The sequence below is a fragment of the Pezoporus wallicus genome, unplaced genomic scaffold, assembly GCF_028554395.1.
Source record: "Pezoporus wallicus isolate ANWC-B61680 ecotype Strahan unplaced genomic scaffold, APGP_CSIRO_Pwel_v1 contig_5441, whole genome shotgun sequence".
Taxonomy (NCBI): domain Eukaryota; kingdom Metazoa; phylum Chordata; class Aves; order Psittaciformes; family Psittacidae; genus Pezoporus; species Pezoporus wallicus.
Genome location: NW_026640767.1, coordinates 83,325 through 110,741, shown reverse-complemented (window position 1 = coordinate 110,741; position 27,417 = coordinate 83,325). Strand labels below are relative to the sequence as shown.

Here is a 27,417-nt window from a genome sequence, read left to right as displayed (position 1 = left end):
TGAGGTTGTAAGTTATTCTATTGTTTTGACATAATATGTTGATAAATTAGTTACAGAGGCAACTTTTGAACAGTGATTAGCAAAAGACATTCACACAAACACATCCTCCTGGAAGCAGAGTAATGTGCTTCCATGCTCCTGAAAGCTGCTTCCAGATAGAGACACCAGTGCAAGGTTTGGGCAACACCATCAGCTCCACTGACCAGATGAGACACAGGACGTGCAGCAGCCCAGCATGCCAGGGATGAGGCACTCTCAGGGTATGGAAAGGGACTGTAGGGCTTTTTTGCAAAGTCACTTCCCCAGGGAAAGCTGAACTGATGGGTCAGGCTTAGACAATCTGCTCCAGAGCATGTGGGAATCGAGCAGAAAGCTGACGGCAGGACTTAAGCCTCCAGCTCAGCTGCAGGGGTTGGTTACTGGTCACCTCCACGCACGCACAGCTGCCTGCTTGTCTGTCAGCTGTCTCAGTCTTGCCTGGAAGCACTGACATTCCACTTACCTGGAACATCACCTTCCCAAGCCAATATTTACAGTGGTCTCAACTGCATTTGTCCCATCCACATCATTACAAAAAAATTACAGTGAAAAAAGGGCAAAACAGCTCCAAGCCCAACAGCTCTGGGCGGCTGTACCAACACTTTGCTTTTAGTCAAACAATCAAAACATCTGCACTTAAAACGTCACACGGGTAAAATGATCATTTCTGTGGCATTTGCGCACACTGAAAGGCACCGCGGTGCCTCAAAGAGAACGTTCAGGAGACAACTTAAACAGCAGAAACTTGCTGAGGTGAGTAAAAACTTCCTGGAAAACCAAAATGCTGAACAGAGGCACAAAGCCCCAAAGTGCTCTTCCTTTTGGAAAAAGGTTTATTTCCTGCAGTGCAATTCACATCCGTAAAGCCAAACTACACCGAATTACCGAAACCTTAATCAAGTACCTCTTTGAGAGCCCTCCACTCTGCTTGCTCCGGAGTAAAGGCATTCCCTACATCAAGTCCTAAGTGAGCAAAGCAGCTGCTGCATTGCAGACCCCAGCCTTCCACAGCCTGCTGGTTTGCTTGCTTACACAAAGCAGTTTGTACCGCACAGTCTTCTCCCATGCATATAAACGCAAACAATCAGGTTCTAAAGCCCCACAGATGTGACTCGACCAGAACAGCTACATTCAATTCCTGTTCCAGGCTTGTCTTTTCTGATCCTCCACCCCTTATTTCTGCATTTCCCACTGCAGCCACAGGTCTCAGTGAAGCTGCGGAGCAGCAGCAGCGCGCCTGAGGCAGTGCAGAGTGCTCACCCCGGGCCTGCAGAGCCCAGCCTGGCCACCATAACCCCTGCCCAGATTGTCCTATGCACTCAACCCAGTGGCTCTACTCCTAGCTCAAACACACCAACACTACACTGCAGAGCTACAGAAGAACAGGCTGGAGCAATAATGCAGCGAAACTCCTACATATTCCCACCTAAAGCAGAAAACCCATACAATGCAACATAAAGAACCAGTGGGAAGAATCTAGGTTCTTTCATAGTTACAGCTTTCACAGAAGACTCTGTCATTTCCAAATGAATGTTTGATGAAGTAAACAGCCTTTGCACCACATCAAATCTTCCTCTGTCCGTGAGAGTCGCCACCAAAGGACTGCTCAGCACCACAGTGCCATCAGCTGCAGCGATGTTTGGCTGTGTTTATGAGAGAGAGCAAAACACAGAGATGTCAAAAACGTTTTCCAAGCAGGGCCGCTCCTGCCATTACACAGCTCACCGGAGAGCTTACAAGGCAGCAGGAAAAGGGCAAGATTCCCTTTAGTGTTAGCCTTGACAAGTACAATGTACTCATCCGGAACCAAAGCTCTATGGCACCCTTTAAGGAGAAACATCTCTTCTACAGTGCCATTTCTACAGTTCAACCTCACTGCAAGTCCCAGAAATCACAGAATGGTCTGGAAGGGACCTTAAAGCTCATGCAGTTCCAAACACTTGCCATGGGCAGGGACACCTTCCACTGGACCAGGTTGCCCCAAGCCCTGTCCAACCTGGCCTTGATTTCCTTAAAGACGCAAACATTTCCCCCCCCCCCCCCCATCACTGAAGATCACACTGAGCTCTCGCTCTGAGCAAACAGCAGCACTCCTGCACTTGCATATTTACTGGTGTTTACTATTATTTTTGTTAGTGAGCTTAAAAAGCCTAAAGAAAACCCCTGTGCTGTTCTTTCAGCAGTTGCAATGAATGGCCTCAGAATTTAGGAACGTCAGAATTTGCCATGGCCAAGCACTGGTGCTACAGAAGGAAAACTGATTTCCAAGGGCAGGTGATTACTGTCACCAAGACTTTAAAGCAGGCTAGTGAGACTATTAGTATATTGAAAGCTGAGCTTAAGTTACAATTTTCTTTTGCTCACAGCCCATGAAATCTCCCAAATACAGAAATGTTTCAGAGGTTTGGGATTCCATCTGCAGTAAAAAAACCTGCATCGCTTGCCACTGTCAGACTGGCCTTGCCAAAGCAATGCTTACAGCCGAAATCTGCACTGGAGCTTAACATCTTCTTTATTGGGCTACAAACATGATAAAGGCAGAGGACAGAGTCATTACTGCTGCTGGGGCCCACATGCTACAGAGTCACAGTTTGATTACTCACCAAACAACACAACGCTGGAACCACCTGAAGATCACAGCAGGCACGCAGCAGGACAAGAGTACAACCAGGCAGCTCTGTGGAGGAAACAATACAAGAGGAGGACTGTCTCCAGCGAACACTGCACCAGGCTGGCTGCTGGAAAGGGTTTTCTTAACACTGAGCTCCGAGATGGAGTTTTCCTGCTGAGCAAAGACAGGTGAGTTGTGTTTTTGGGGCCCATCTGCACATACAGCACCTTGTGAAATGGATGCTGGAGAGCAAAGCGATTCAGTGCTGAGGACAGTTGTCATAACTGCTCTGCTGGATGCTTGGAAAAAGCTGATCCAGCCCTTTCCTGCCAGCTTCCGAGACTGCGGAATAACATGGGATGGGGGATGGGGGATGGGTAGGTACAAGCCCACACTGACTATCTCTGCCCTTGAGAAAGGGCAGCTTGTAGGAAAGGGGATTTCCTCCCCATCATTCTTGTCTCATCCATAAGCATCTCCCAGTGTTCACTCTGAGCCTGCAGGCTGGATGAATTATTTAGGCCTTGAATAAAACAAGAACCTCTGCTCTCAAAACCTGTACGAGATGCTGACTTCAGCAAAAACACATCTGAGAAGGAATTACACAGCTGACACTGTGCTGGGGCAGGGAGACAGACTAAATGATCCCTGCGGTGCCCTTCAACTCAGAGGCTGTAAATCCTACTAGGAGCAACAGGCATAAACTAGCTTTGGTTCTTGATCCAGCCACATTAACAATGCCTGGACTTCAGCATCAGACATTATGTCCAAAGCCAGGTGATAATGCAACACGCTCAATTAACTGCCCCCTTCTGTTAATAGCATCTGACAAGCGTTACCACATCAGCAGGTTTCTGTTTTCTATTTCTTTTCTGTCTCCACAAATGAGTTAAGCTTTTCTACCCGGGTTCAGTGCATAAATGGATGCACACTGACATTTTGCTGCACACTACCACGTCTAACTAATACCACACTGGACTTCCCTTCGTTATCTTAATGTCAGGAAATTCTTTATATATGAGAGAGAGGAGAAAAAGCCAGGAAAGTCTGTCCTGGACTTTGCAGGTAGCTTTTAATTAACACTGTGGTGCCAATGAGCTTGTGAGGATGGCATTTGTTTGACATTTGTGTTTAATCTCCTGTTCCAGGAGCTGCAAAACAACCCTCTAATTGCAGTGTCTCACGTTAAATGCACTTCTGCTAAATACAGTTTGCACCTCACCAATATACGCTGTGACACAGAAGACAACTCCTGATTTGTGTTTCTCAGCATTTAGGTGGGAACAGCTCCGTACGCTGTAGGAACAGGAATTAGCTGCCAAACTGGAAGTGCCCGCACTCAGAGGAAAACAGAGTTAAGCCATCCTGGAGGAATGTGTATTTTACAAGCAAAATCTGTCAATGATTGAGGGCTGAATTTAAGTGCCAGCCGAGAATGCTAAGCATGGTACACCAAACTCATAAAAAGCAAAGGGAACAAATGACAGCCACTCAGCTCATCAGCTGTTCGAAAGAAGCCATAAATGCTTTAACACAGAGGGAGCTTCTAAAAGGAAGCTATGATTAAAAAATGGCCCTTCTCTTCATTCACAACATACCAGAGACAGCACTGATGAGAAGGTGAGCAGCTGAGAAGAGTTCTTCATCCTGAGGCTGGCACTTCTGCAACAACAGCTCCTTCTGCAACCTGCACCCTATGAGCTCTAACAAGTCCAGGAGGTCTCGTTGTTGTGCAGGTATTAACTCCTTCAGGTCTGGCTTGTCTCCCATGCAGATATCATCTACCTGGAAGCAAAAGAGTAAGTAAACTTCTAGAGGGAAAAGTTCCAGCAAAGGAGAATGCCAGCTCTATTCGGAAACTGCTTTTAGGGAACAAGTGGAAGCTTCTTTGTCTTACCACGTCCTCCAGGGCAGTCACCATTTCTTCACAGAGCAAGAGCTCACAAAGGGTTTTATATAAAGCTCTTCGCTTGTCTTCCGGCAGCTTCACAAAGGGCTGGAACTGAGCCTTCAGCCGTGACAGATCTTTCCCAAGAAAGAAGTAAAAAAGTAAAACTAAGTACTTCTGCACAAGTGCCAGTGAAAACAGTTAGCATTTCTGCTGTGTGTTTCATAAGCTCATTTATCACCACATCCTGACATCCTGATTTCCATCAGCACAAGTTATAAGGCAAGGCTGGAACACAGCCAATTCTATTTCCCAACCAAGCCAAGGAAGCATCAAGAAAGAAGAACAGCTACGAAGGATCAAGATTTTAGAATTCAGTATCTTAATGTTAACTGAACTAACCATATATTAAGTTTTTCACTTGAAAGTTCGTCTCCAGTAAAGTCTATTTATAAGGCAGAATGAAAACTTCTGCTCTTCACTTCTTAAATCTGTGGGTTAATATGAATTTAAAAGTCAAAGGTACAAGTTCACCCACAGAACTAAAAGTTCCTATTGCAATCCTCAGTTGTTACTGTCCTTGTATTTCATCAGGTACATCAAAGAATTACAACTCTTCACTCCTGACCCTGTCATTATTACAAAAATCAGGACAAAAATCTCTTGTTGATTGCAATACTGAATCCATGACAATAGATACAACAGCAGCACAAAAGAATTCACTTCTTTCCCCACAGCTCAACTATGACACTGAAAATGTTCTGTGACATCAAATTACCGCTTTGCTGAAAAAAAATAAGTTTTCAAGTGCATAATGCCCACTAGAAGGCTGGGATGTGTTTTTCTGCATTCTAAAAACATGGACACACAGGCATTGTTAACCTTGTTTCAAAGAAACCTCCCTTCGTGCCACTCCGGTCAAGAAACACGCACTCTTTAAAGATGCCTTTTGTATCCAAAAATTACTTTACTGGAAAAACCAACCCAGCCTTAGGCAGATATTTGCTGGACCTGATGCAATCGTACATACAAAGAACAGAAGAGGAAACCTACTTTAAATACCTTGAGTAGAAACAATATTTTTAGGGTTTTTTTCCAGGAGACAGCTCAGGTTAATGAATGAAAAGAAACCTCCAAGCCTTGTAAGCAGGAAAGGTGCAAGCATATGTCAAAGCTAAACCAAACCAAACAGTGCATTCTTTCACAGATAACTGTTTTTTATATACACATGCAGACACAGTTATTCCTTTCCATTCTCCATGAGAGAATGAGAGAGTTTATTTCAGGACAACAAATACCTATTTTGGTCACAGCTGGTCCACTAAACAGCCAAAGGGTGAAATGCAGAGATAACAGAAGTGATGTTTGTCGTTAAAACCAGCTGTAAGAACTCTGCCAAGAACTGAAGAACAGTAAAGTGTGCTGAGGCCTTGATTTGTTTCCCCTTTTGTCAGTCCTCTGGTGACAAACTTGCCCCTTCCTCCCTCATGCCTACAATAAACAAGTTGTGCCTGTCCCATTATACCAGTTTGCCAATTGCCATTTAAATCACATTTTCATTTCATCAGCTGTAGTTCATACCAAAGATCTCTATAAAGCATCTCAGAAAACAATGAGGCGAAGTGAAGGGGGGAGATGCCTTTGTGATTTTTGAGACTTAAAATAACCTTTAACTGAGAGCATTTTCCAAATGATGGAGTATTTTCAGTGGCCCTTTCTGAATGAAATCATAAATCATCACTGATCTTACAGAGTTCATCTGGAATGTACGAGAACTGCCATTAACACCTGATTTGGTAAGATCATATTTATGACAAAGGGATTCAGGATGTTCCTAGGGAACAGTCCACTCCATATACCTACTGCAGCAGTAAATTCTTCCATTCTTTCAGTGTATTCCCTTAAGAGTTCTCGATAAGGGCTATTGAAACGAACTAACACAATTTCTTACCCACTATTGTACCAGATTATTTCCTCCTATCATGTCGCTTAACTCACTGTGATATAATAACGTAAAGCATTTCTGGTAATACCTTGTTTCAAGACACTTAAAGAAGCATCACTGGGAATGAGGTTTTTTGCCCCAGAGTACATCTCATTATCAACAGCATCTGGCTGATAGAGAAACAAAGCATCTCTGAATAGCGCTGAATGGGGACAAGTTGACCCTTCTGTGCTTTCTTTTTCAAAACCTCCTTGCTGTTCATCCAGCAGACAGAATTCTGTAATTAGAAATTCAATTGAAACAATAAAATTAATAAAATGCATAAGTAATTCCCGAGTGAGGTGCTAGCTTGCATTATCTAGTGTTCCTGTACATGATTTCTCCATGGCTCATCTCTTCTAGATGGAAAAAATGCCAGTGGCTGCTATGAACGTGAATTACTGAGCATTACTGCAGGCCCGATGTTTGGTATAGTGTGCACAGACAGATCTTGTGATGCAGCTCCAAAATGTGACTCCAGCTCATGGGAATTAAGGTACTGCAGACAGCAAGTAACATGAAAACTTCTCACTGACACTGTAAACCTGAATGTTGCATACAAGGGATTCAGGTATTCATGTTTCTGCCAAGTAAGAGATGTGCTGTAATGCTGGCTAAAGGGGCCACTCATGATGGAGATGTGAAAGCACTTTCTGAGTTTTATATGAACTCTGAGAGTCCCTCACAGAGCTGCTTCTGGTCATGAGGCTTACAGATTCCCCTTTCTCAGCCAAGCTACAGGTCCACCCTCAAATTCTCCAGATGAGTGGAAAATAGGGGGCTTTACGGAGATTTTAAAAGACTTCCCCCAGGCACGTTCACTCTGAAATATACTGTTGCTTTGCAGGAGCTTCACCCGGCTGGATTACCCTTCCTGCCTTGTCTTCATGTCATCCTGGCCTACCTGACCCAAACAGGACTCCCCATTTCCTTCCACCCCAATGCCAACCTGATGAGGCCAAGGGACAACTCAGGTACACAGGAAGCCTTTGTGAAAGTTATGCTGAGAAATCTGGAATATTGAGTTCTGTGCTCATGTGTTCAACATTGTGCCACAAAGACGCAGAATACAACCAAAGCCCTACACATATTTTGATCACCTTTTATCATCTCAAATGCAAGACCTGTAACTGTTCCCCTGTTCCTCTGTAGCAGGTCTGAGGAAATTGCAGAGAGGTTAACAAGAGAAACAATTTTAGAGTAACACCTGACAGCGCTGGTGAGGGAAAAAAGTAACTAATCAAACACAGTGCTCACACGTAGCAGGCACAAAACCTAAATATAACCTTCCTGCAGTTGCAAGAGTCTGTCTCACCAAATTAAGGACATTCAAAGCAGAAGAGAAAGCATGGAGAGCACTCCATCAGCAAAAAGCTTTTCAAAGGGAGAGTACACAAAGAAATCTCCACCACAGAGAAAGAAAGATGACAGAGGCCTTTAGTCTGCATAACCATTCACAGAGAAGAGTGAGCTAGAGGAGCAGAAAGCAATTAACACAACTTAAACAACTTCCCAAAGCAATGAGACCCCAGACAGCAGCTAAGGCACTGTATGGTGAACAAACTCATGTTACTTCCATTGATAATAACAAGGCTTTCACACGACCCCTGAAGGGAGGAGATAGTGCTAATAAACTACCTGCCCTCCTAAGGCAGATTGATGCTAGTAAGGGAAATCAATACACAGCATCATGAAAAGTTTTAGAAGATACAGACCCTGTTAAATCTCTGATAGGACTCAATTCAGAAGAAAATGTGAATGTTTTGTACTAGTAGGGCTGTTAATTAATTTTCTAGCTCATTAATTTTGTCATACTCTTAGAAAAAAGAGAATGGAAAATAAGCAGACAAAAAAAAATATACACACTACTGTGATGTCTTCTCTCTTGAATTCTATTATACCCCTTGATGACCAACCTCCAGCAGCACGGTTAGATCTTGTTAGTTATTCAGAAACATTAACAAAAATGGATGAAAACCAGAGATGATCAATGAAAACAATCAAAGGCAAAGAGACTCCTTTGCTTGGAGAAGCTGAAAAGATTAGGACTGTTTAATTTGTAGTCATTTAAGAGGAAGCAAGTTGCATTTATAGCGATGAACAGAACAAAGCAAATCAGGGGGTACCGCCGTACCTTCTGTTTTGTAAAGCAAGAAAAAAAGGACTTCTAGGAAGACTTTAGAGACATAAAACTGCAAAGCCTGTAACAGGAACGACTTTTACATGTAGTGGAAAATTAGCTGTAGAAATCAAACAGAATGATTACAGGAAAAAATTACCATAAAGGGGTCAGAAAAGGATTAGACCTCTTTTTATTTCTTTTTCATGTCTTTAGAAAAATGTCCACTCACATTAGCCTTAAATTTTTATATACCACTTTTTCTTACAGGATAACCCACATGCTGTCAGTGGCAAAGGAAAGGAAGCAGAAAAACACCTTAATACACCTTATTCTGTAATTATCTGAGAAGAGAATCACATTATGCTACGACGTGCAACTGGTCACTTTCAGTCTCATGTGAAAGGACTACATTAGTCTCTGGATTCAACTTCAAAGGCTATTTTTATGTCCATAAACAGATGCTGATCACTGCTCAGACATTAAGAAGTTGAAAGTTTAGCCCCACCGTACTTAAAATCCCTAATTTCGTTGTTAGTTCCTCCAAGTTCTCAATGATGCCCAGGCAAGAGAAGACAGCACATTAAATCTTTTTTAATCTTTAAAAGCCACAGGTTGCTTGACATAAAACAATGCTGGGCTGGTTTTGAAGCTTAAAAGACATACATTAAACATGAAAAAGGAAAAAGAAGGATTCTAGATTTCTACCTAGGAATGACATAAACAGGTTATCAGCTACACACCTGTGTAGTCAGATAGCCTTAATTGCACCTGATTACTCTGAATTACACTCTTATTATGACCATGAAGTCAATGCCCTCTGCTCTGTCTCTGTGCTCAGTCTATGTTTGAGCAATTCCACATTTCAGAGAATTTTTTTAGAGGTTACATGGTATTTACTTATATTCTGGAACCTACAGACTCCTTAATATCAGAAGTCAGTTGAAGGAGAATGATGGAGAGTACCTTCTACATTCCTTATGCAAATAAAGTGCATCCTGGATTGAAATTTCAACTGCAATTCAAGTATTTCTTCAACATATCTCTTGTTTCTCTCCACATCAGTCCTTTTCAACTTCCATCTTTACACAGTCCATCTGATTTCCTTCCTTCTTGCATAACATCCCCTGAAACCTTCTTTAGGTCAGGGAGTTTAACTGAGGACAGACAAGAAAGAAAACCCCAAGCGATTCTACAAAGCAGAGTTACTACTCCCCCTAAAGCCAACTTTAACATTGTTTTGACTTGACACCTGAGAATTACTTACTGAAATAAGTAAGTAAGTAAATTCCATTACTTACTGAAATAAGTGAAGTGTGATCAGAAAACACGACAAGGACATTTCTGTAACCATTCTGAGAATATATATGAATATATATGAAAGTGTAAAATAGAAAAGATTAAATTCCAGTCCTACAGTTTATGAATAATTCTTTTCTTAGCATGGCTGTCGTCTCAACATTCCTGGCTGACCATTGATTTATATTCAGTTCACTCTCCCTGCCAACAGGGGAAGGCAACAGCATGGGCTGAGGGCCAGGTAGCTAGAAGCAGAACTGCAGAAGAAGACATGGACAGCAAATTCAAGAGGTTGAGCAGTGTGCCCTTGTAGCTATTGAAGTTTGCTGCATACTGGGCTGTGCTGGCAAGAGCATAGCCAGAGGATCGATGACAGTGATGTTTCAATTTGGGAGACTGCATTCAGAGTGTAGCATTCAGTTTTTGACTCCCCAGTACAAGACATTAACATACTGGAGCAATGCAGCAAACAGCTACCAAGGTGCTGGAGACCATCATGTGTGAAAAGAGGCTGACAGACAGGATTTGTCCAGCCTGGAGAAAATACTGCTAAGGGAGAACCTTACTGCTATCTACTACTACCCGATGGAAGCATGAAAAGAGGACAGACTGCTGCACGATGATAGGACAAAAGGCAACAGACACAAATTAAAGCAAGAGAAAGTCTCATCAGTATTAAGGGGGGGAAAAAGTTTGCTATGATGGTGTCAAACATGAGAACAGGCTGCCCAGAGGGGTGGTGGAATCTCTGTCTCTAGAGATAATCAAAACTTGAATAGACAAGGATACGAGATCTGATCTAACTCTGAACTTAGATCACACTTCAGAAGTTGGCTCCGCCTTGAGCTGGGGCTTGAGCTAGATGGTGACCTCCTGTGGTCCCCTGAAACCTAAGTTATTCCAAGTTTATGATTTATTCAAACAGGTGAAAAGGCATTGCTAACTTAGAAAGCAGCATTTCACAGCACAAATATCTGTCAAGGCAATGGAGGCCACACAACATCATCACCTTCAGGCACAGGGAAATGTAGAAATCATTGCCCAACAGACAGCTCTGTTGAACTGTGTACCTAGAAAATGAGCTTTATACTTACCAAACTGGCCACTGTGCTTTATAAACAGTTCAATTACACCGTAGGCAATAGTGGTTGCAGGAGGAATTTCAAGGATCACACTAGAATCTTTCATCATACTTCCACTTTCACTCACTGAAACCTAGAGGACAAATTTATTCACTGTTTATCTTGCCAGTTATTATGTAGCTTAAACACAGAATTAATAAAGGGAAAAAAAAATACAGGGAAAGAATGTGTGCCACTCTCCATGATGTCTAACTAAAGCACATGTTAGATTTGACATCTGTGAAAGGAACTACATGAGCAGCGAAAGAAGCACAATGCCAAGAGCAGCTCTCAAACTCTTAGCTATCCTCTCCTATTACAAAGTTGAGTTCCAGGTGCAGTTTTTGCCACACTGTCACTAGAAAATGGACTTCAGTATCCCACCCTGCCCTCTTTTATCCTGGCACCCCTTTTGCCCCACTGGAGGCTGGTACCAGGAAGATGGCACTTGCACAGAGGGTTGTTGAACTGCAGCTCCCAGATCTCTGCTACTAGAGACACCCTGTATACAGAAGTGATTAATCTGCAACTTAAACTTACTACGAATGAGCATATGTTTTGATTTTGGTAATTCCTTTTCAGTTCATAGGCAATTTTTCAGATACCCTTATAATCCAGTTAATCTCTGTTTCCATATCAAAAATGAATAGCTTCTCTATAAATATTAAAACTCAGTAGACACAGCAAACATTTTTGATGAATGATTACTTGGGTTAGCAAATAAATTTGCTTCAGTACTGCTTTTTACTCTTCAGCTTTCACTGAACTGTTGTATGTTTGGTTCATGTTCTGCTCTAGGCAGGAATCTACATAGAAACTGAATCACAATTTGACGGTATTGACGGAAACCACATTCCAGGCTCATCTTTGGCCACTGCAATGGGAAAACATGCTACTTTTCTGAAGTATCACAAATAAGCAGTGCACTGAGTTCAAGATATTATGGAAGCATGAAAAATACTCTGGAGTCTATTTGGAGAAAGCATAATTTCATCTCAGATAACCAGCAAATGTTCTGTTCCTGGCAGAATCTTACCTTTACTATTTTTGTGCTGCATCCTACCACACCACTGATTTTTTCTTCTGTCTGGATGTGTTCAGTTATTGTACACTTCTGAGTTGTTATTATCTTTTCTCTCAAGATGCACAGCACTTCACGTTTCCTTTCCATTACTTGTTGCAGTAAACTACTGTTTAGATTTATTGTTCTGAAAATGAAAAGATGCCATTAACAACACAAATACTGAACTGAGAACAAAACATTTGCTTAATTGCTTGAAGAAGCTTTTATTGTAAAAATAACAATGGTTGCTGTATGAGCAGCCTCCTCAAAATCAGTTATGTCCTCCTTTGTTATTCGGTAGCGGTAGATATCTGTATTCCTCAGGAAGTCCTAACACATGTACTGAATTCTTGATTCCTCACTCTGAACAAAAATGGCAGCTGCCTGGCTACTTTTTAAGCAAAAAAAGAAAGGGAGAACTACAGTAAGTCTGGTAAGTTTAAGCTTCCTGTGTGCTATGAAAACAACCAGCCAGGCTCATAAACACTGGACTGAATCCTCTGGTATAGTGAACTCACACTGACATTAACAATGTCATGGCAGGGTATGCTGGCTAACCATTCCCTTCAGTCTCACGTTAGCACAAACAGCATCAGTAAGTCAATGGCTCCCACCCTGCAGTCTTTACTCCAAAGAATTATTTCTACCAAAAAAGGCTACTGGGGAACACAAACAAAAGACCTGTGCCCATGGTCTGTATTATGAACTCCCTGCAGCCTAGCACACTACTGGATTCATTATGCATGCACACACATAATGAAAATACTTACAATAGTGTAATACATAAGCACACAATATAATAGTATTACCCACACACCACAAAGCTCTGCTTAGAAAGAGCGAAGTTGCAGTCAAGCTACTTGAAGTTGGGAGATAAAGAGCAAGCAATCTCCCAGTCCAATTAGTTTTTGTAATCAAGCCCTATTTTCCTTTACAATAGTTCTCGGTTTTCCCTCTCTTACCTGACCAGGCTGAGTCCCATTCCTCACCCCTCATTCATCTCAGCTTTGTGTCGCAGCCAGCTCACCAGCCCCACCTCGTGTAATTTCTCTTCTTTTATCCTCAGATGACACCAGCTGTTCATGGCTCCCAGCCTTCATCGCCCCTCCTTCTCACAGTTTATTATTACCACTTCCCAGCCATGTGGCCAAACTCAGTCTCATTTATGTCCTTGTCACCAGTCAGTCCCATCACCCCTGTCTTTGTACATCCTTCTACCTGTCACAGGTGTGCCATCAAGTGCTCCTCAGCAGGGGAGGTGACATGGGCTCCTTCACGTCCAAGAGCTGATGTCCAGACTCACCTGGACTAGGACAGCTTGGGGTGCCCACCACTAGGAACTGCTGGTTTGGCATCTAAAGGCCCTTGCACAGGCAAAGGAGTGTCCTGACACGCTGCCACCAAATTCCAAGTCGCCAGAATTCCCCCTTGAGGGATGAACAGCACACTAAGAGACTAATTACCTCAGTGCCAACGCTCACACCTTGCCATGGATCTGTTTCAATGTTGACTTAGACCCTGAGCTGGCTGAGTGGGATCAGCACTGACCAAGTACTTCAGAGAGCTGGACGAGAAACCAGAAGAGATTTCATGGATTTTGTAACTGGAAAAGATGACTGGAAAAAGAAACCCCAAACCCACCTGCTATAAACTTCTGTGTTATTCCCCAGTGTAACATCACAATTTGCAGTTAATGACTGGGACTGTCACAGTCAAAAGAAAAATTAGCTCTTGGAGGGACCTCAACTTTTTAGCTCTTGCCTCCAACTTAACATGTCAACCCTACCACACATCATAATTCCGTGTGCGTTTAGATGCTGCAGGGGATCTTCCTAAGTAAGGTTCTTCTGCTCCATTTGAGAAAGTGAACTCCCAGAAACAATGAGAAAGGATTATTTTCTAAGCAAAAATGACAAAATTCACTACCTTGGCTTCTGGGTGTTAAAAGGCTCTCTGGTAACAGTCAAAGCAACTTCTTAACTGTATCTAACTGACTAAAATGTGTCACTTACAGTATACTTCTACAAAATATCCAGTGGAGGTCCTCAGATGAGATGTCAGATTTTCTACAAACAGGTAATTTGAGCAAGACAGTTGAAAGATTGAAAGATTGCTACCCCTGGCTCAAGTTATTCAGCCTTTTCACCTCCCTATTACTGTAAATGGCATTTATTCATGGAACTAAAGGGCAATTAACCAAAAAAGTGATGAAGCCATGTCTGACTCGGCCTTGTTTAAATCACAGAATCAGAGAATAATTAGGGTTGGAAAGGACCTGAAGATCATCTAGTTCCAACCCCCCTGCCATGGGCAGGGACACCTTACGCTAAATCATATCACCCAAGGCCTCGTCCAACCTGGCTTTGAACACTGCCAGGGATGGAGCATTCACAACTTCCTTGGGCAACCCATTCCAGTGCCTCACCACCCTAACAGGAAAGAATTTCCTTCTTACATCCAGCCTAAACTTCCCCTGTTTTAAGTTTTAACCCGTTACCCCTTGTCCTACCACTACAGTCCCTAACGAAGAGTCCCTCCCCAGCATCCCTATAGGCCCCCTTCAGATACTGGAAGGCTGCTGTGAGGTCTCCACGCAGCCTTCTCTTCTCCAGGCTGAACAGCTCCAACTTTCTCAGCCTATCTTCATACAGGAGGTGCTCCAGTCCCCTGATCATCCTCGTGGCCCTCCTCTGCACTTGTTCCAACAGTTCCATGTCCTTTTTATGTTGAGGACACCAGAATTGTACACAGTACTCCAAGTGAGGTCTCACAAGAGCAGAGCAGAGGGGCAGGATCACCTCCTTCGACCTGCTGGTCACGCTCCTTTTGATGCAGCCCAGGACACGGTTGGCTTTCTGGGCTGCAAGTGCACACTGAAGCTGGCTCATGTTCATTTTCTCATCAACCAACACCCCCAAGTCCTTCTTCTGCAGGGCTGCTCTGAATCTCTTCTCTGCCCAACCTGTAGCTGTGCCTGGCATTGCTCCGACCCAGGTGTAGCACCTTGCACTTGGCATGGTTAAACTTCATGAGGTTGGCATCAGCCCACCTTACAAGCGTGTCAAGGTCCCTCTGGATGGCATTCCAGAACCACACAGCTTGGTGTCATCGGCAAACTTGCTGAGGGCGTACTCAATCCCACTGTCCATGTCACTGACAAAGATGTTGAACAAGACCGGTCCCAACACCGATCCATGAGGGACACCACTCGTTACTGGTCTCCAGCTGGACATTGAGCCACTGACCACAACTTTGTGTGCAGCCATCCAGCCAGTTCTTTACCCACCAAGTGGTCCATCCATCAAATTGATGTCTCTCCAATTTAGAGACAAGGATGTTGTGTGGGACAGTGTCGAACGCTTTGCACAAGTCCAGGTAGATGACATCAACTGCTCTAAATGACATCAACTGCTCTAAAATAGAGATATCTTCATATTTAATTAAAAAGTTTTAGATTTATTAGATTCTAGAGGTTTGGATTTATGCAGTCTGCATAAGTCTGAAGTCAGCTTGGGTCTTTATTAAATTAAAAATATCCTGAGGCAATTTTTGATCTTTGGAGACTTAATGCTTATATGAAAGTTCAATCAGTTGGAATGAACTGTCTGGAAACGTTAAAGTTGATTGTTTAACCAAGGGAAAGAAAATACCTCTGAAGCGATGCAACAGCCACCAGAACCTCCCCCCCCCCAAACATTCCTGAGCTTATTAATATGATGCTTTCTCTTTTGGTGCTGAGCCATGCTTTAAGCTTGGAAGGCAATGCATCTTTGGATTAAGCAAAAAGTAAGAAATGTCAAGCAATCACAAACACCGCTGCTCTTAAAAGTGTCTGACAACCCAGAGCTATTAGTTATCACCGTAACAGACCATCAAGCCTATCATACACTTCACAGTAATTACTTATGATTCTGAAGAGGTGTGCTAAGCATCTTGAAAATACAAACTAATGCAGTAAGAACTTGCAATTTTAACATTTGACCTAAGAAACCACAGGATAAGAAATGCAATGAAGAAGCACAAAAGCAATTTGTCATTTGCTTTCATATATTTTTTTGCCTGCTTTAAAGGAAGACAAACTCACCAGATATTCCTGAAAGTTCCAGCAAAAGAAACAAAATAATCAAAAGTTGAAAAATGCAGATTAAATTGAGATTTGCTGGGTTTGATGGAGCATTAATATAAGAAGCAGATTGAAATCATATTCTATACATCAAAATGAAGTACCAAAATAATTCAAGAGACTTTTTCTTACATCAGGGAACTGAGGTCTTTAGTCTGGAAAAGAGAAGGCTCAGGGGGGACCTTATTGCTCTCTACAACTACATGAAAGGAGAGGGGAGAGAGAAGGTGGCTGGTCTCTTCTCCCACGTAACAAATGGTAGGACAACAGGAAATGGCCTCAAGCTGCGCCAGGGGAGGTTCAGACTGGATATTAGGGAAAATGTCTCCAGTGAAAGGGTAGTCAGGTATGGGAACAGGCTGCCCAGGGAGGTGGTGAAATCACTATCCCTGGAAGTGTTCAAAAACTGCGTAGATAAAAACCTCAATGATATGATTAAGTGGTGGACTTGCCAGCCCTGAGGTAATGGTTGGACTTGACGATCCCAAAGGTCTTTTCCTACCTAGCTCATTCTAAGATTATTATGTCCTTGGTAGGACTGGCTCAAACCCCCTCATGCCCCTGACTTTGAGATTCAGATGCAGAACTAACAGCAGAGTGGCAGAGTGAAGGAGTCAGAAGGCACAGACAGGTAAACAGGCCTGCTGCAGAGATTTCTGAGGCAATGCTGCATAAGTTGTCACAGCACTGGAGGCTACTCAGAGACACTAAAACAAGGGGACAGAGCTACCTGCTTCTGTCCCTGATGTAGCACTCCCACAGGCACTATGTATCACAGGTAACTTTGGAGTCCTCTACCCAGCTGCACTGTGTGTCAGAGACACAGCCACTGCCTCAGCATCAAGATTCAAATTACTTCAGTGGGATATATTTAACTGTAAAGCCAACAGAAATGCTCTCCTCTTCCCACTAGGTTTAGTGAGTACCAGATTCAGAGTTTTAAAACACATACCCCTAGCACAGCTACAGATATCTTTTATTTTAGGACAGCACACTTAAACACTCTCCTCTAGTCTTCTGGCACTGAACTTTCTATCATAAAACCCCTTGGACTCCAGGATTGTGTTTGGACACATCGTAAGTTATACTGCAGCACAGCCTGTGGAAGGTAAAACATTCTGCTCTTCTCAGCAACTCAAACTAGAGACAACATGAGGTAAACAAATACCCAGCTTACCTAAATTATCACTGAAAACAGTCATCAAGAGCAAAATGCAACAGGGTTAAAGTTTGACAATCTGAGCAGGGCTTAAAGTATTGCAGGGTAACAGCCACTGCATCTCTGAGTGCATTGTTGCAAGAGCTGAACTCATTTGCCAGCATTACACCCTGAATATCAAGAACATATCTGAATAACAAGAGGTGGCTCAGTTAAATCCCTGAGAATACATGCATGCAGGCACACAAACTGCATGGCATATTTTTTATTTCACAGGTCACCTTTCAGAGCTTTTGTATCTGTTCTACAATCATCACTCTCATCATCTCTTTCACCATTTATTGTACAGAAGCCCTCACAGATCTTGCATGACCTGTACTACATCACCATACTCCTTCCCACCTTGAGGAGTTGCGCTGAAGTACTCAAAAGTTACTACATAAAAAGTTACTATATAAAATACAATGAGATACTTGCTTGCTAAGTCCCATTATCAACACACAGCATATGAGCTTGTGTAAATATAGACCATTTAAAAGATTATTTTTTTTTACTGTTTGTTCTGCTTAAATAACCTTCCTGATGTCAGTGATTTACTGTATGGGAAGCTCTGCAGGTCAAACATGAACAGAAAAGAATTTCTTTGAGTTTTGACCACAGTCTCTCCACATGTTATTGGACTGAACACTTCCACTCTCCTCTAATGCAAAGGCTTTCTTCACCTTTATTCAACTTTTTAGTTCTACCATGAGGAAAGCAATGGAAAATAGACAGGCACAAATGCAATTTGCTGCAGGCTGGAAGAAGAAATGTAGGAAGAAAGGCAGAAACACCATGGAAGGCAAGAGAAAACAGACAACATCTGGCAACAGAGCAGGTTCTCACAGTCAGAAGACAGAGCAGGAGCCTGCTCTAAACTCTACAGCAGAGACTGAGGGTCTTTCAGATGCAGAATTTCTGACTGGACTGTCCACAAAGGACTCCCAGTTTTTTGCCACCAGCAAACTTGCTGAGGGTACACTCATCAATCCCATCACCCAGATGACTAATGAAGACAGGACTGGACCCAGTATTGTCTCCTGGAGTACACCATTAGTCACTGGCCTCCACCTAGACTGTAGTACTGCTCGACATGCTCTGGGCCCAGCCATTCAGCCAGTTTTCAATCCAGCTGTTTTCTCATCCAGCCCGTACTTTATCAGCTTCTCTATGAGAATTTTATGGCAGGGAATAATGAAAGCCTTAAAAAAGAAGATGGAATATACTCTTAAATCGAGAGCAATCTCACCAAGTTAAAGGCACACAACTCTGACCTGAAATCAGTACATTACAGTACTCTGTAATTTAGCAACCACACTGTAGTATGAAAAATAATGTAAAATAAAATATGCTGAGTTTATATAGCTAGAAGTACCATTTAACTTGATTTTTAAAATTGTGTATTATTTTAACAAGTGTGTTCTGCATTTACAATGTCATTGCTTCTGCAAACCAGGCAGGATTTCATCCTGCACCCTTCAGCTGTTATTCCTTTTCAGAACAGGAGGCAATGCGGCATTGGAATCTAATTAAAAGATCAGTAGGACTCTCCTTCAGAAGGTTCACCTAAGAAGTGACAGGAGCAAGATTTGCTGCCACTGAGGACTTCCAGCTTGCTACCTTGAACACTCACATGACTTAGTTTAGAAGGCACAGCTGCATTGGTTTAGAATTTTCTGCTATTTATCTGCAACTTCCATTCAAACAGCCTAATACAAGAATAACATTTGAAATGCAACTTAATTACGCTACATGTGTAGGAATAATCAACAGAACAGTAACTGATCAAACAAGCATAAGGAATGTTTGTCAATCGATGACAACAAAAATACCTACTTGACTCTCCTCTCACAAGTACTGATGGGCAAACATCTATCTTTGGATGCCTTGCATCCAAAAATCACTAATTTGTAGGCACCAGCACTCCAGAATGCTGAATTCCTGTATGCCACACAAAGCTCCATAAACAATACAAAAACCAGAAGTTTGGACAGAATCCACCATAAATCACAGAATATTTATGAATGAGTATCTGGGATTTCATTTGCAAGGCATTAACACAATTTCCAGTGAGCTCCGGCATTATGCTGAAGAAAAGAAATTTACATTCTGCTATCCTCATCATTTCCAGTGACCTGGCAGAAGCCAAACTGACTGGGTATCAATTATACACTTTGCATAATAAGCTTTAATAAGCTATGAGCATCTTTCTATGAACTAAGAACTAGTTCCTTGCAGCTAGGAGGCACACAGATTAACCTCATCTACCGTTACGTTCAGATCGGTGCAGGGCTACTGATTTTACACATATGCAAAAAGACACTCTATTTCTAAGTATGTAGTTACATGCAGGATTATAACCCCAAAATGTGATGAAGTAAATCTGATTTGCTATGGGAGGATTATTTGTTTGAACAGAAAGGTAACTCAGTGCAGGAAGCTAAATAAAAGCTTACTGATCTAAATCAAAGTTATTCTGATTTGTTCTTTTATAGGACTCTACCTAAATCCTGACACTATTCTTCTGGTACTAGATACATACTAATTTTACACACCTGGTATGCACATTCAGCCCAATATTTTCTGCTTTTAATAAAGCATTTAGTGCAGAGATAGCAGGGTGCCTTATTAGAATAAGTCTGTTGACTTGTGAATGCTCACAATACAAAGAACAGCAGCCACTTGTTCCTGTGAAAATTGATTATTTCTAGAACATCAGTGTATCTAAAGCAAATTTACAATGCTCCTAACAACTTCTGCACTGATAACAAAAACCTATCAACTTTATCTTCAAAGCATCAGCAAAGGCTATTAAAATGCATTACAGCACCTGCTACAGATGTAAGGTACAATGCTGTAACAAACAAACCACTCTCATCTCCCACAAGCCAAGACCTGCAATACAGAGTAGATCCCTGACTTGTCATCTGATTGCCAAGTAGGCTTTGGTCCATGACTGTCTTATTGCAGGATTAAATAAATATGATTTCAGAGTCAGAGAGAAAGTGTTGCATGTCTTGTAAATTTAAGATTATAGTTCCCCTCAGCTACTACTGTAGCTGTACTACTGTATAACAATGAGCAATAGATCACAGAATCATAGAATGGTTTGGGTTGGAAGAGACCTCGAAACTCATCCAGTTCCAGCCCCCTGCCATGGGCAGGGACACCTTCCACTAATCGGGTTGCTCGAAGTCCTGTCCAACCTGGCCTTGAACACTGCCAGGGATGGGGCAGCCACAGCTTCTCTGGGCACCCTGTGCCACAGCCTCACCACCCTCACAGCAAAGAATTTCTTCTTAACTTCTAATCTAAATCTCTCTTTCAGTTCAAAACCATTGCCAGTCAGTAGGAGCTTCACCAGACTGCCGTAACTTCTCAGATATTACGGATAATGGCTTAGCAACTACATTCACCAGGACCCACAGACACACCTCATCAGGTCTTCTGCACGTTGAACTTGTGCACCTTCAGGTTGTGTAGATGGTCTTGAACTTGATATTCTCCTACAGTGGCTGGTTCTTCATTCTAATTCTTATGTAGATCTATAAACTACATTTTGTTCAACTAGTAGAACATGTGTGGACCATGCTGGCTATTTGACCTTTGCTATTGCATGACCTTTGCTATTCCCTCAACTTCAAATAATCCAATTTTCTAGCACCGTGGCTCACACACACATACACAATTATAAAACCTGCTACAACAACATAAGTAGTACTGAATTCAGTTTCCATAGCATTTTCCCCACTAACATAGAAAAAACAATCCATTTTTTTCCTAGATTGTTACCTCAGTACAGTCCCCCAACAAAGTGAGGATTTGGCTTTTGTTCCACAAGGCAATTCATGCAAATACACAAGACGAAATTGCAGAGAGATGTTTTTAAAAAGAAAGGGAAAGTTCTGACCACGAAGCTTTCCAAATCTGGAAATGTTCATTTTTGTATGTATGATTTATCACCTAAAAATGAGAGGTTACATTAAAAATAATTCTCAAGCTATGGCAACACTGCAGAATCAATTGTTTGGTGATCACAGCTAGCCCAAGCTTTTTCAGCTCAGTAATACTTCCCAGTCATTACAGCACCTATATTAAAAACATACCTATCCTTGACGTCTTTCATAAGCTGCTGCAAGTCAATCTCCTGCTTCCTTAGGTTTCCAAATGAGGACTGGTTTTCCACATAGCCCCTTCCTCCAGCTCCCAGGCTGATCTTTCCAAATGAAGTTTCAATGCTTCCTTGAACAGAATCTTCAAACTTCCCCATATATTTTGCAAAGTCAGACTCCACGATTACTAGGAAAGCAATAAAAGTGATTTCTGCTTGTGAAGAGAAATACTGAAATAGTCCCGAATTGATTGGAAAAACAGCAACTTACAGAAAATATGACAAGTTAGTGAAGGCAAACTTTACTGAGCAGGTAAATAATGAAATTTACAGCTCTGCAACTCCTGCTTCCTCTACATTTTCCTCATCTTCACTCTGCTACTTTTTATATTTTGACATTTTAGGAAAACATAAGGTGATCGAAATGCTAACTTCAGACACTACAGAAAATCATAAAGAATGACTGAAACTTATTTCAGCTACAAAGAAAAACTGCAAAGCAGACCTGCTTGTATAGCAGGGTTAGTATCTTACCATTATCTTGATATATGTCATTACAGGGCTGTCCAAAGCTCACTGAAAACCAACAGAAGCATCCAACTGGCTTAAAACAACTCTGAATCTTAGGCACCTATAACTGACTCAGCACCAGCTAATCTTCCAAGCCAGCTACAATTTACATCTCAATTTAGGGACTTACCTATTTTCTTGTGTGGAATTGTGCCACACCTAGAAGTATGGAATTCCAGATTGTTAATCCTAAAACCTGGTTAGGACCACTGCAGCTGGATGAAGAATGAAGTACAAGGGTCAATCGCTTTTAAGAGTATGTACAAGAAGAAAGGAAGTACAGATAAAACTTCCTTGGCCTTGCCTGTACAAACATTCCCTGGGCTACTGTCACCACCAAGACGCTGTTTATCCAGTGCTTTTTGATCAGGAGCACAGTATAATTTCACACTATCATCACAGACTAGAATTCCCCAGCAGTATTCTAGTTCCTGTGCCTACAGATAGCACTGTTGTTAAACAGTGGAACTGCACACCTTTACAACCTTTGGCACATAATTTCAGTAGTCTATCTAGGCAAAACATTACCATTTTTCTTAACAGTTATTATTATTGGGTTTAGTTAAATGACTAATCAAGTGATAAAAGATTCAGTCATCTCATTTCCATGGATGGAGAATAGTTCAGAGCATTCCTCTGAAAGGAGCCCCTAGTAACACGGTTGAGAATACCGACAAAAAAGATCAGGCTTTGCATTCTTTTTATCTGCAATAGTACTGATGCCCATGTATGGCTTTACCTGGTTTGATCGGTTTGTCTTCAGTAAGCACATCACTCAGGGTGACTGTCAAGAAATGATACTTAGGCTTCTGCCAGCACCAGAACTTCTTTCTCTTCGTAACTAAGCTCATAAGTTGCAGCTTGTCTGAGGCGTTCAAATGGGAGACAGGGATTAAGTCACCTCCACTGTCAGTTTCTCTCACAAAATTCTTTGTTGCTTTTGCAAACATCTTGGGGAATCAATTGAAGCCTGAAAGAATACATCTGCTTTTCAATAACTGCAGCTGGAAGGTATAAATATGCATATTATCACTTTAATATTTTCTTCATAGTATAGATAATAATACAGGAACAGCTGATATTTTCACCCCATCTTCTCTACTTAGAACTGGGGATCATAACAGTTCAAACCACTTATCCCAAAGTAAAAAGGTCTTCATAGGAACAGATGAAAGAATTAAAATTTGAAATAAGGAACAGCGAGTAAGCAAAGAATAATGCACTACAGACACAAAACGCGAGGCTTAAACATTACAATAATAATGCATTAAATTTATGGTCATGCAGACAACAAAGGAAAAAGAAACAAATGGGTGAGAACATAAATATTCCATCATACACCTGAAAAGTTCCTTCAAGAAATACTCACATGTAATTAATTAATCAGGTGGGGAGGAAAAAAACTTACACAGGTTACCTGAAATTCCAAGAAAACACATCTGCTAATGAGCACCCTGCAGAGACCGGCTGGGATGAGGAGAGCACCAGGCCAGTGGCAGAGGATTTCTGCCTCCCCGTACAATCCTTCTTTTGTTACCTAACATAAAGTTATCTTACTGTATATGATAATTGGGGGGTATTACTCACACAAATTACCTTGATCCTTTTAACAGCAAGTAAACACATGGTGGGATAATAACAATTCTCTATAAAAATATTTGTGCTGGCATCTTTGTACCTAAGTTTTGTTTCTGAACTCTGCTCCTGAAAAGTCCCAATTAGTTTTGTTCTTTCTGAACCTTTCTACATTCGGCGTTTCCCAATTTTCTGCTTTCCATTAGCATAACTACAGCTAAATTGAACATATGGCACTTGCAACTGTTATTTGTGTCTGCTAAACTGCTACATACATTATCTCATTCTAGCTTTTAAATGCCTTGAATTAAGAAATGATTGCACCTCTTATTGTGCAAGGGTTTCTTTATCCCAAGCAATGCACTTTGCTGTATCTACAAGGAACCTTTTCAATAAGGGACACTGGCTAAACAAGCAGGAGAAATGGTAAAAACCGCTATTCACAAGTGCTAAACACACAATTCTAATAATATAATTTTTTATCTTTTTTTGAAAAAATCTGATCTTTTTTTATAATTTCAACTCTGTGTTATTTGAGCTAATCATATTTCCATAATTAAATATTTTGTTTTAAAGTTGGCAGCATTTCTTCGAATCCCCCACCTGACACTGACTAGAAAGTTTAACTAAGATCACAAGATGTCTCAGCTGGGTATCCACACATTTGCAGTTAATTACCTGCTTCACAGAAATGTTAGATTTGTCATTTACAAACACAAGCCAGAATAATTAGAACAGAGTTTGAGCAAAAACTGGTATTTCAGGATTATTGAGAGAAAATGGAACACTGAATAAAGACTGTTAGTGGTTGGTCCACAGGCTCCATGTTGCAGTATCAGTGGGAGGACAGAGAAAAAAAAAAGCCTTTTTGCAGATGGAAATTTACTTTCCATTAGCTTTTCCCAAATCCCATTTCAGGTAGCACTGCACACAGTATTTACCAGTTCGTGTTGAGGTAACTACCTCCTCATGAAACCCCTGTGGCCTACACTTAGTTTTCTATATAAGCAAGTAAAGGATATTTCTCAACAACACCTGCATGGAAAGGATTTCAACAATGTCAAAGCCAAATAACATTTCACTGAAGAGTCTTCTGGGACTTCCACTGTAATTGTGGCTGCCACAAACATGCAGCACAGGCCCAGCTATATATACTGAGAATATTCCCACTGGCTTTCTTGTGGAAAAGAAATTCCCAGCAGTCTTCTCTCTGACCTTTTCCTAAACTCTGAACTGAGATTGATTTTTTTCATTCTTAAATTAATCCTCCTGAATTTCCCTGGCACTAACCTCAGTGAGAACACTTTAACAGAATAAGCAATGCAGCTCCACTGCAGCAGAAAAAAAAACCCACACAAACAAATCAATCCCCCAGTAGACCCAGAAACTAGTTTTCTTTTTTCCTGGGACTTCTTTTGCATGAAATGGTATTTCACCACCAGCCAGATGACCAATGTGCAATGGAAGGGACCATTAAGAAAATTCTCATGGCCTGTATTAGCTGCTCTTCCCTAGCAGAACCTTCTTCTAACATTTCTGTTCTTTACATGATGGTTCATTCATTCTGATCCCACTCCTACATACCTGATTCACACAGGCATAGCCTCTGAAAAGAAAAAAGCCCACCAATTTCTGAGTTTATGATAAGACAGATTGCAAAAACCAGTTCCTGTGAGGTACACACTCACTAAATCTCATGAGAAGAACCATTAGCACCATTCCACAAACCTCTGTTTCATGATGTTTTTTTGTCTTCATTCCCAGTCACTGTGCTTCTGATTAGCAAAAAGGAGACCATGGAAACACCACAGTGCTTATGAGGACTGCTGAGACTCACCAGGCAGGAGAGATGGGACTGTCTTCTGCCTCACAATGATAGTGTTGGTGTCTCCCACACTTTGCTGTACTGGGAATGTCTTTGCAGGAAGCATAATTGCTGGTGCAGCCATACCTGCAAAGCAAGAATATTCTATCCAAATTCCTGTTTATGTCTCCTTGGATACAGTGCCTTTAACACAAACTCTAAAATGCACCCAAACACCTTGTTTCACTAGTTCACAACACAAGGTCACAGGGCAACTGAATGTGCATTAGCTGACATCAGGGAGTTAATACAGCTACCAGGATGTAAGGAGTCCCGACTGAACGGACATGGAGCAGTTATGGACACAGCATTAAGAAAACTCTGCCTTTGGTGCTTCTTCCTCTGGAAATTTTGCTAGAGCTGTGCTTGGCCTGGTAAAATTAAAAGGAAGGTATCAAAGCCGGTAGAAAGAGCCTGTCAGAGTGATTTCACTCTTGCAGATTGACAGCTAGGCATGAAAGTAGAAGAGGAAGGAGGAGCACCTTCCTTGCTACCAAGGAATTTAAAATTAGCCTGGACCTGGGCTACAGGGAGGGTAGTCAATGAAAGGGATGAGATCAAGTGAAGATATTTACAGCAGTTTCATTGTCTACTTATAAACAAATCATATCCCTTTTCTTTTCTTTATCAGAGCTCCCTAACTCAATATAGTGAGACATGAGAGCCAAAGAAACATTTTATGAATAATCAGTGTCTACCTTTGCCAGCACAAAAGCAAGTTCTCAACAGTTGCCTGACATTTCTTACATTCTGTGTATACATACACTGACCTTTAAAAAAATACAACAAAGCTCCCCCCTCCCCCCCCCAGCGTAACACTACCCAGCACACCAGGTACTGTACATGGGGAATTTGGGAAGAAGGTGACAACTAGGCTACCAAATGCCAAAACATACCTTGCCAATCCTAGGAGTAAGGATACACAGCCCCTGAAAGCCAAAGGTGACCACGCAGGAGCTACAGTGCCAGAAGAGCTGCTGGGGGTTAACTCTGCTGCGCAGCAACAGTGACAGCCTTTGAATCCCACTGAACTCAAGAGTTTACACCAAAAGGCAACTAAAGCATGGAAGTGATGACAAGCAGGACATGTATCTTATTACAAAACCTCATGGTTATTTTCACCTCCTCTTTCTACAGATTTTAAATTAAAAAGCAGCCACAAAACCCAATACACAAAGTGTAGCAGGGACGTTCACACAAGAAATTTCAGTCCTGGAGTGCGTGTGGTGCCTTACGAACACATCCAGTGCACTTTAGCGCTGGAGGTAGCCCTCTTTTGTGTCTTGATGGCTTCACAGCATGTGCCTCCAGACGCTCGACGCTGCACAGACCCACAGCAGCTCATGGCACTCAAGGGCGACGCAGCAGCCTTACCCGGGTGCCTACTGCGAGGTGGAGGTGCGAGGCCTGTGGCAGGAGCTGCACACCTTCGGCTCGGCCCAAAGCTGCCCCTGTCCCTTGTGAGCAAAGCACTGACCACCTCGTCCAGGCCTATGCTGAGGCAGCTCAGGTCCTATGGTGAGGACCCCTCACCACTCCCTTAATGCTTAAACCCCACACAAAACCCCCACGCGAGAACTGCGGCCGTTCCGCCTCGTTCTGCCAGAGGGCACGCAGGAGCTGGCGGGGAAGAAGAGCAGAGCTTCGGCACGCAGGGAGGCGGCCGCGGCGGCTCCTCCCGAGTACCCAACTGCTCGGTTGCAGCTGGGGCACACAGCAGACCGAAGCCCCGCTGGCCTACACCGCACCGCTGGGCCCGGTCCGTACTCACAGCTCTCCAGGCGATCCCCGCCGCCGGGCCCCGAGGATGCGGCGAGCTCCTCCCGCGGGGCGTGCCCAGTCCGACCGAGGC

General features: G+C 42.3%; 1 protein-coding gene across 5 annotated transcripts; it reads right to left on the bottom strand.

Annotated features, from left to right (window-relative positions):
- Positions 1–27,415, bottom strand: GSDME (gasdermin E). 5 transcript variants are annotated; one of them, XM_057420429.1, is made up of 12 exons: positions 27,337–27,415; positions 25,539–25,652; positions 23,544–23,663; positions 22,866–23,096; positions 21,552–21,744; positions 12,098–12,269; positions 11,035–11,155; positions 6,572–6,760; positions 4,548–4,675; positions 4,249–4,435; positions 2,643–2,716; positions 1–1,682 (listed from the first exon to the last, which is right to left on the bottom strand). In XM_057420429.1, the coding sequence occupies exons 4-12, from the start codon at positions 23,074–23,076 to the stop codon at positions 1,452–1,454; spliced, it is 1,506 nt and encodes a 501-aa protein (XP_057276412.1). In that variant the 5' UTR covers positions 23,077–23,096; positions 23,544–23,663; positions 25,539–25,652; positions 27,337–27,415; the 3' UTR covers positions 1–1,451. The 5 variants fall into 5 exon arrangements, with proteins under 5 accessions (XP_057276412.1, XP_057276416.1, XP_057276414.1 ...); XM_057420433.1 differs by having other exon boundaries at positions 23,544–23,653; XM_057420431.1 differs by having other exon boundaries at positions 27,333–27,350.
- Between the last annotated feature and the right edge of the window lie 2 nt (positions 27,416–27,417).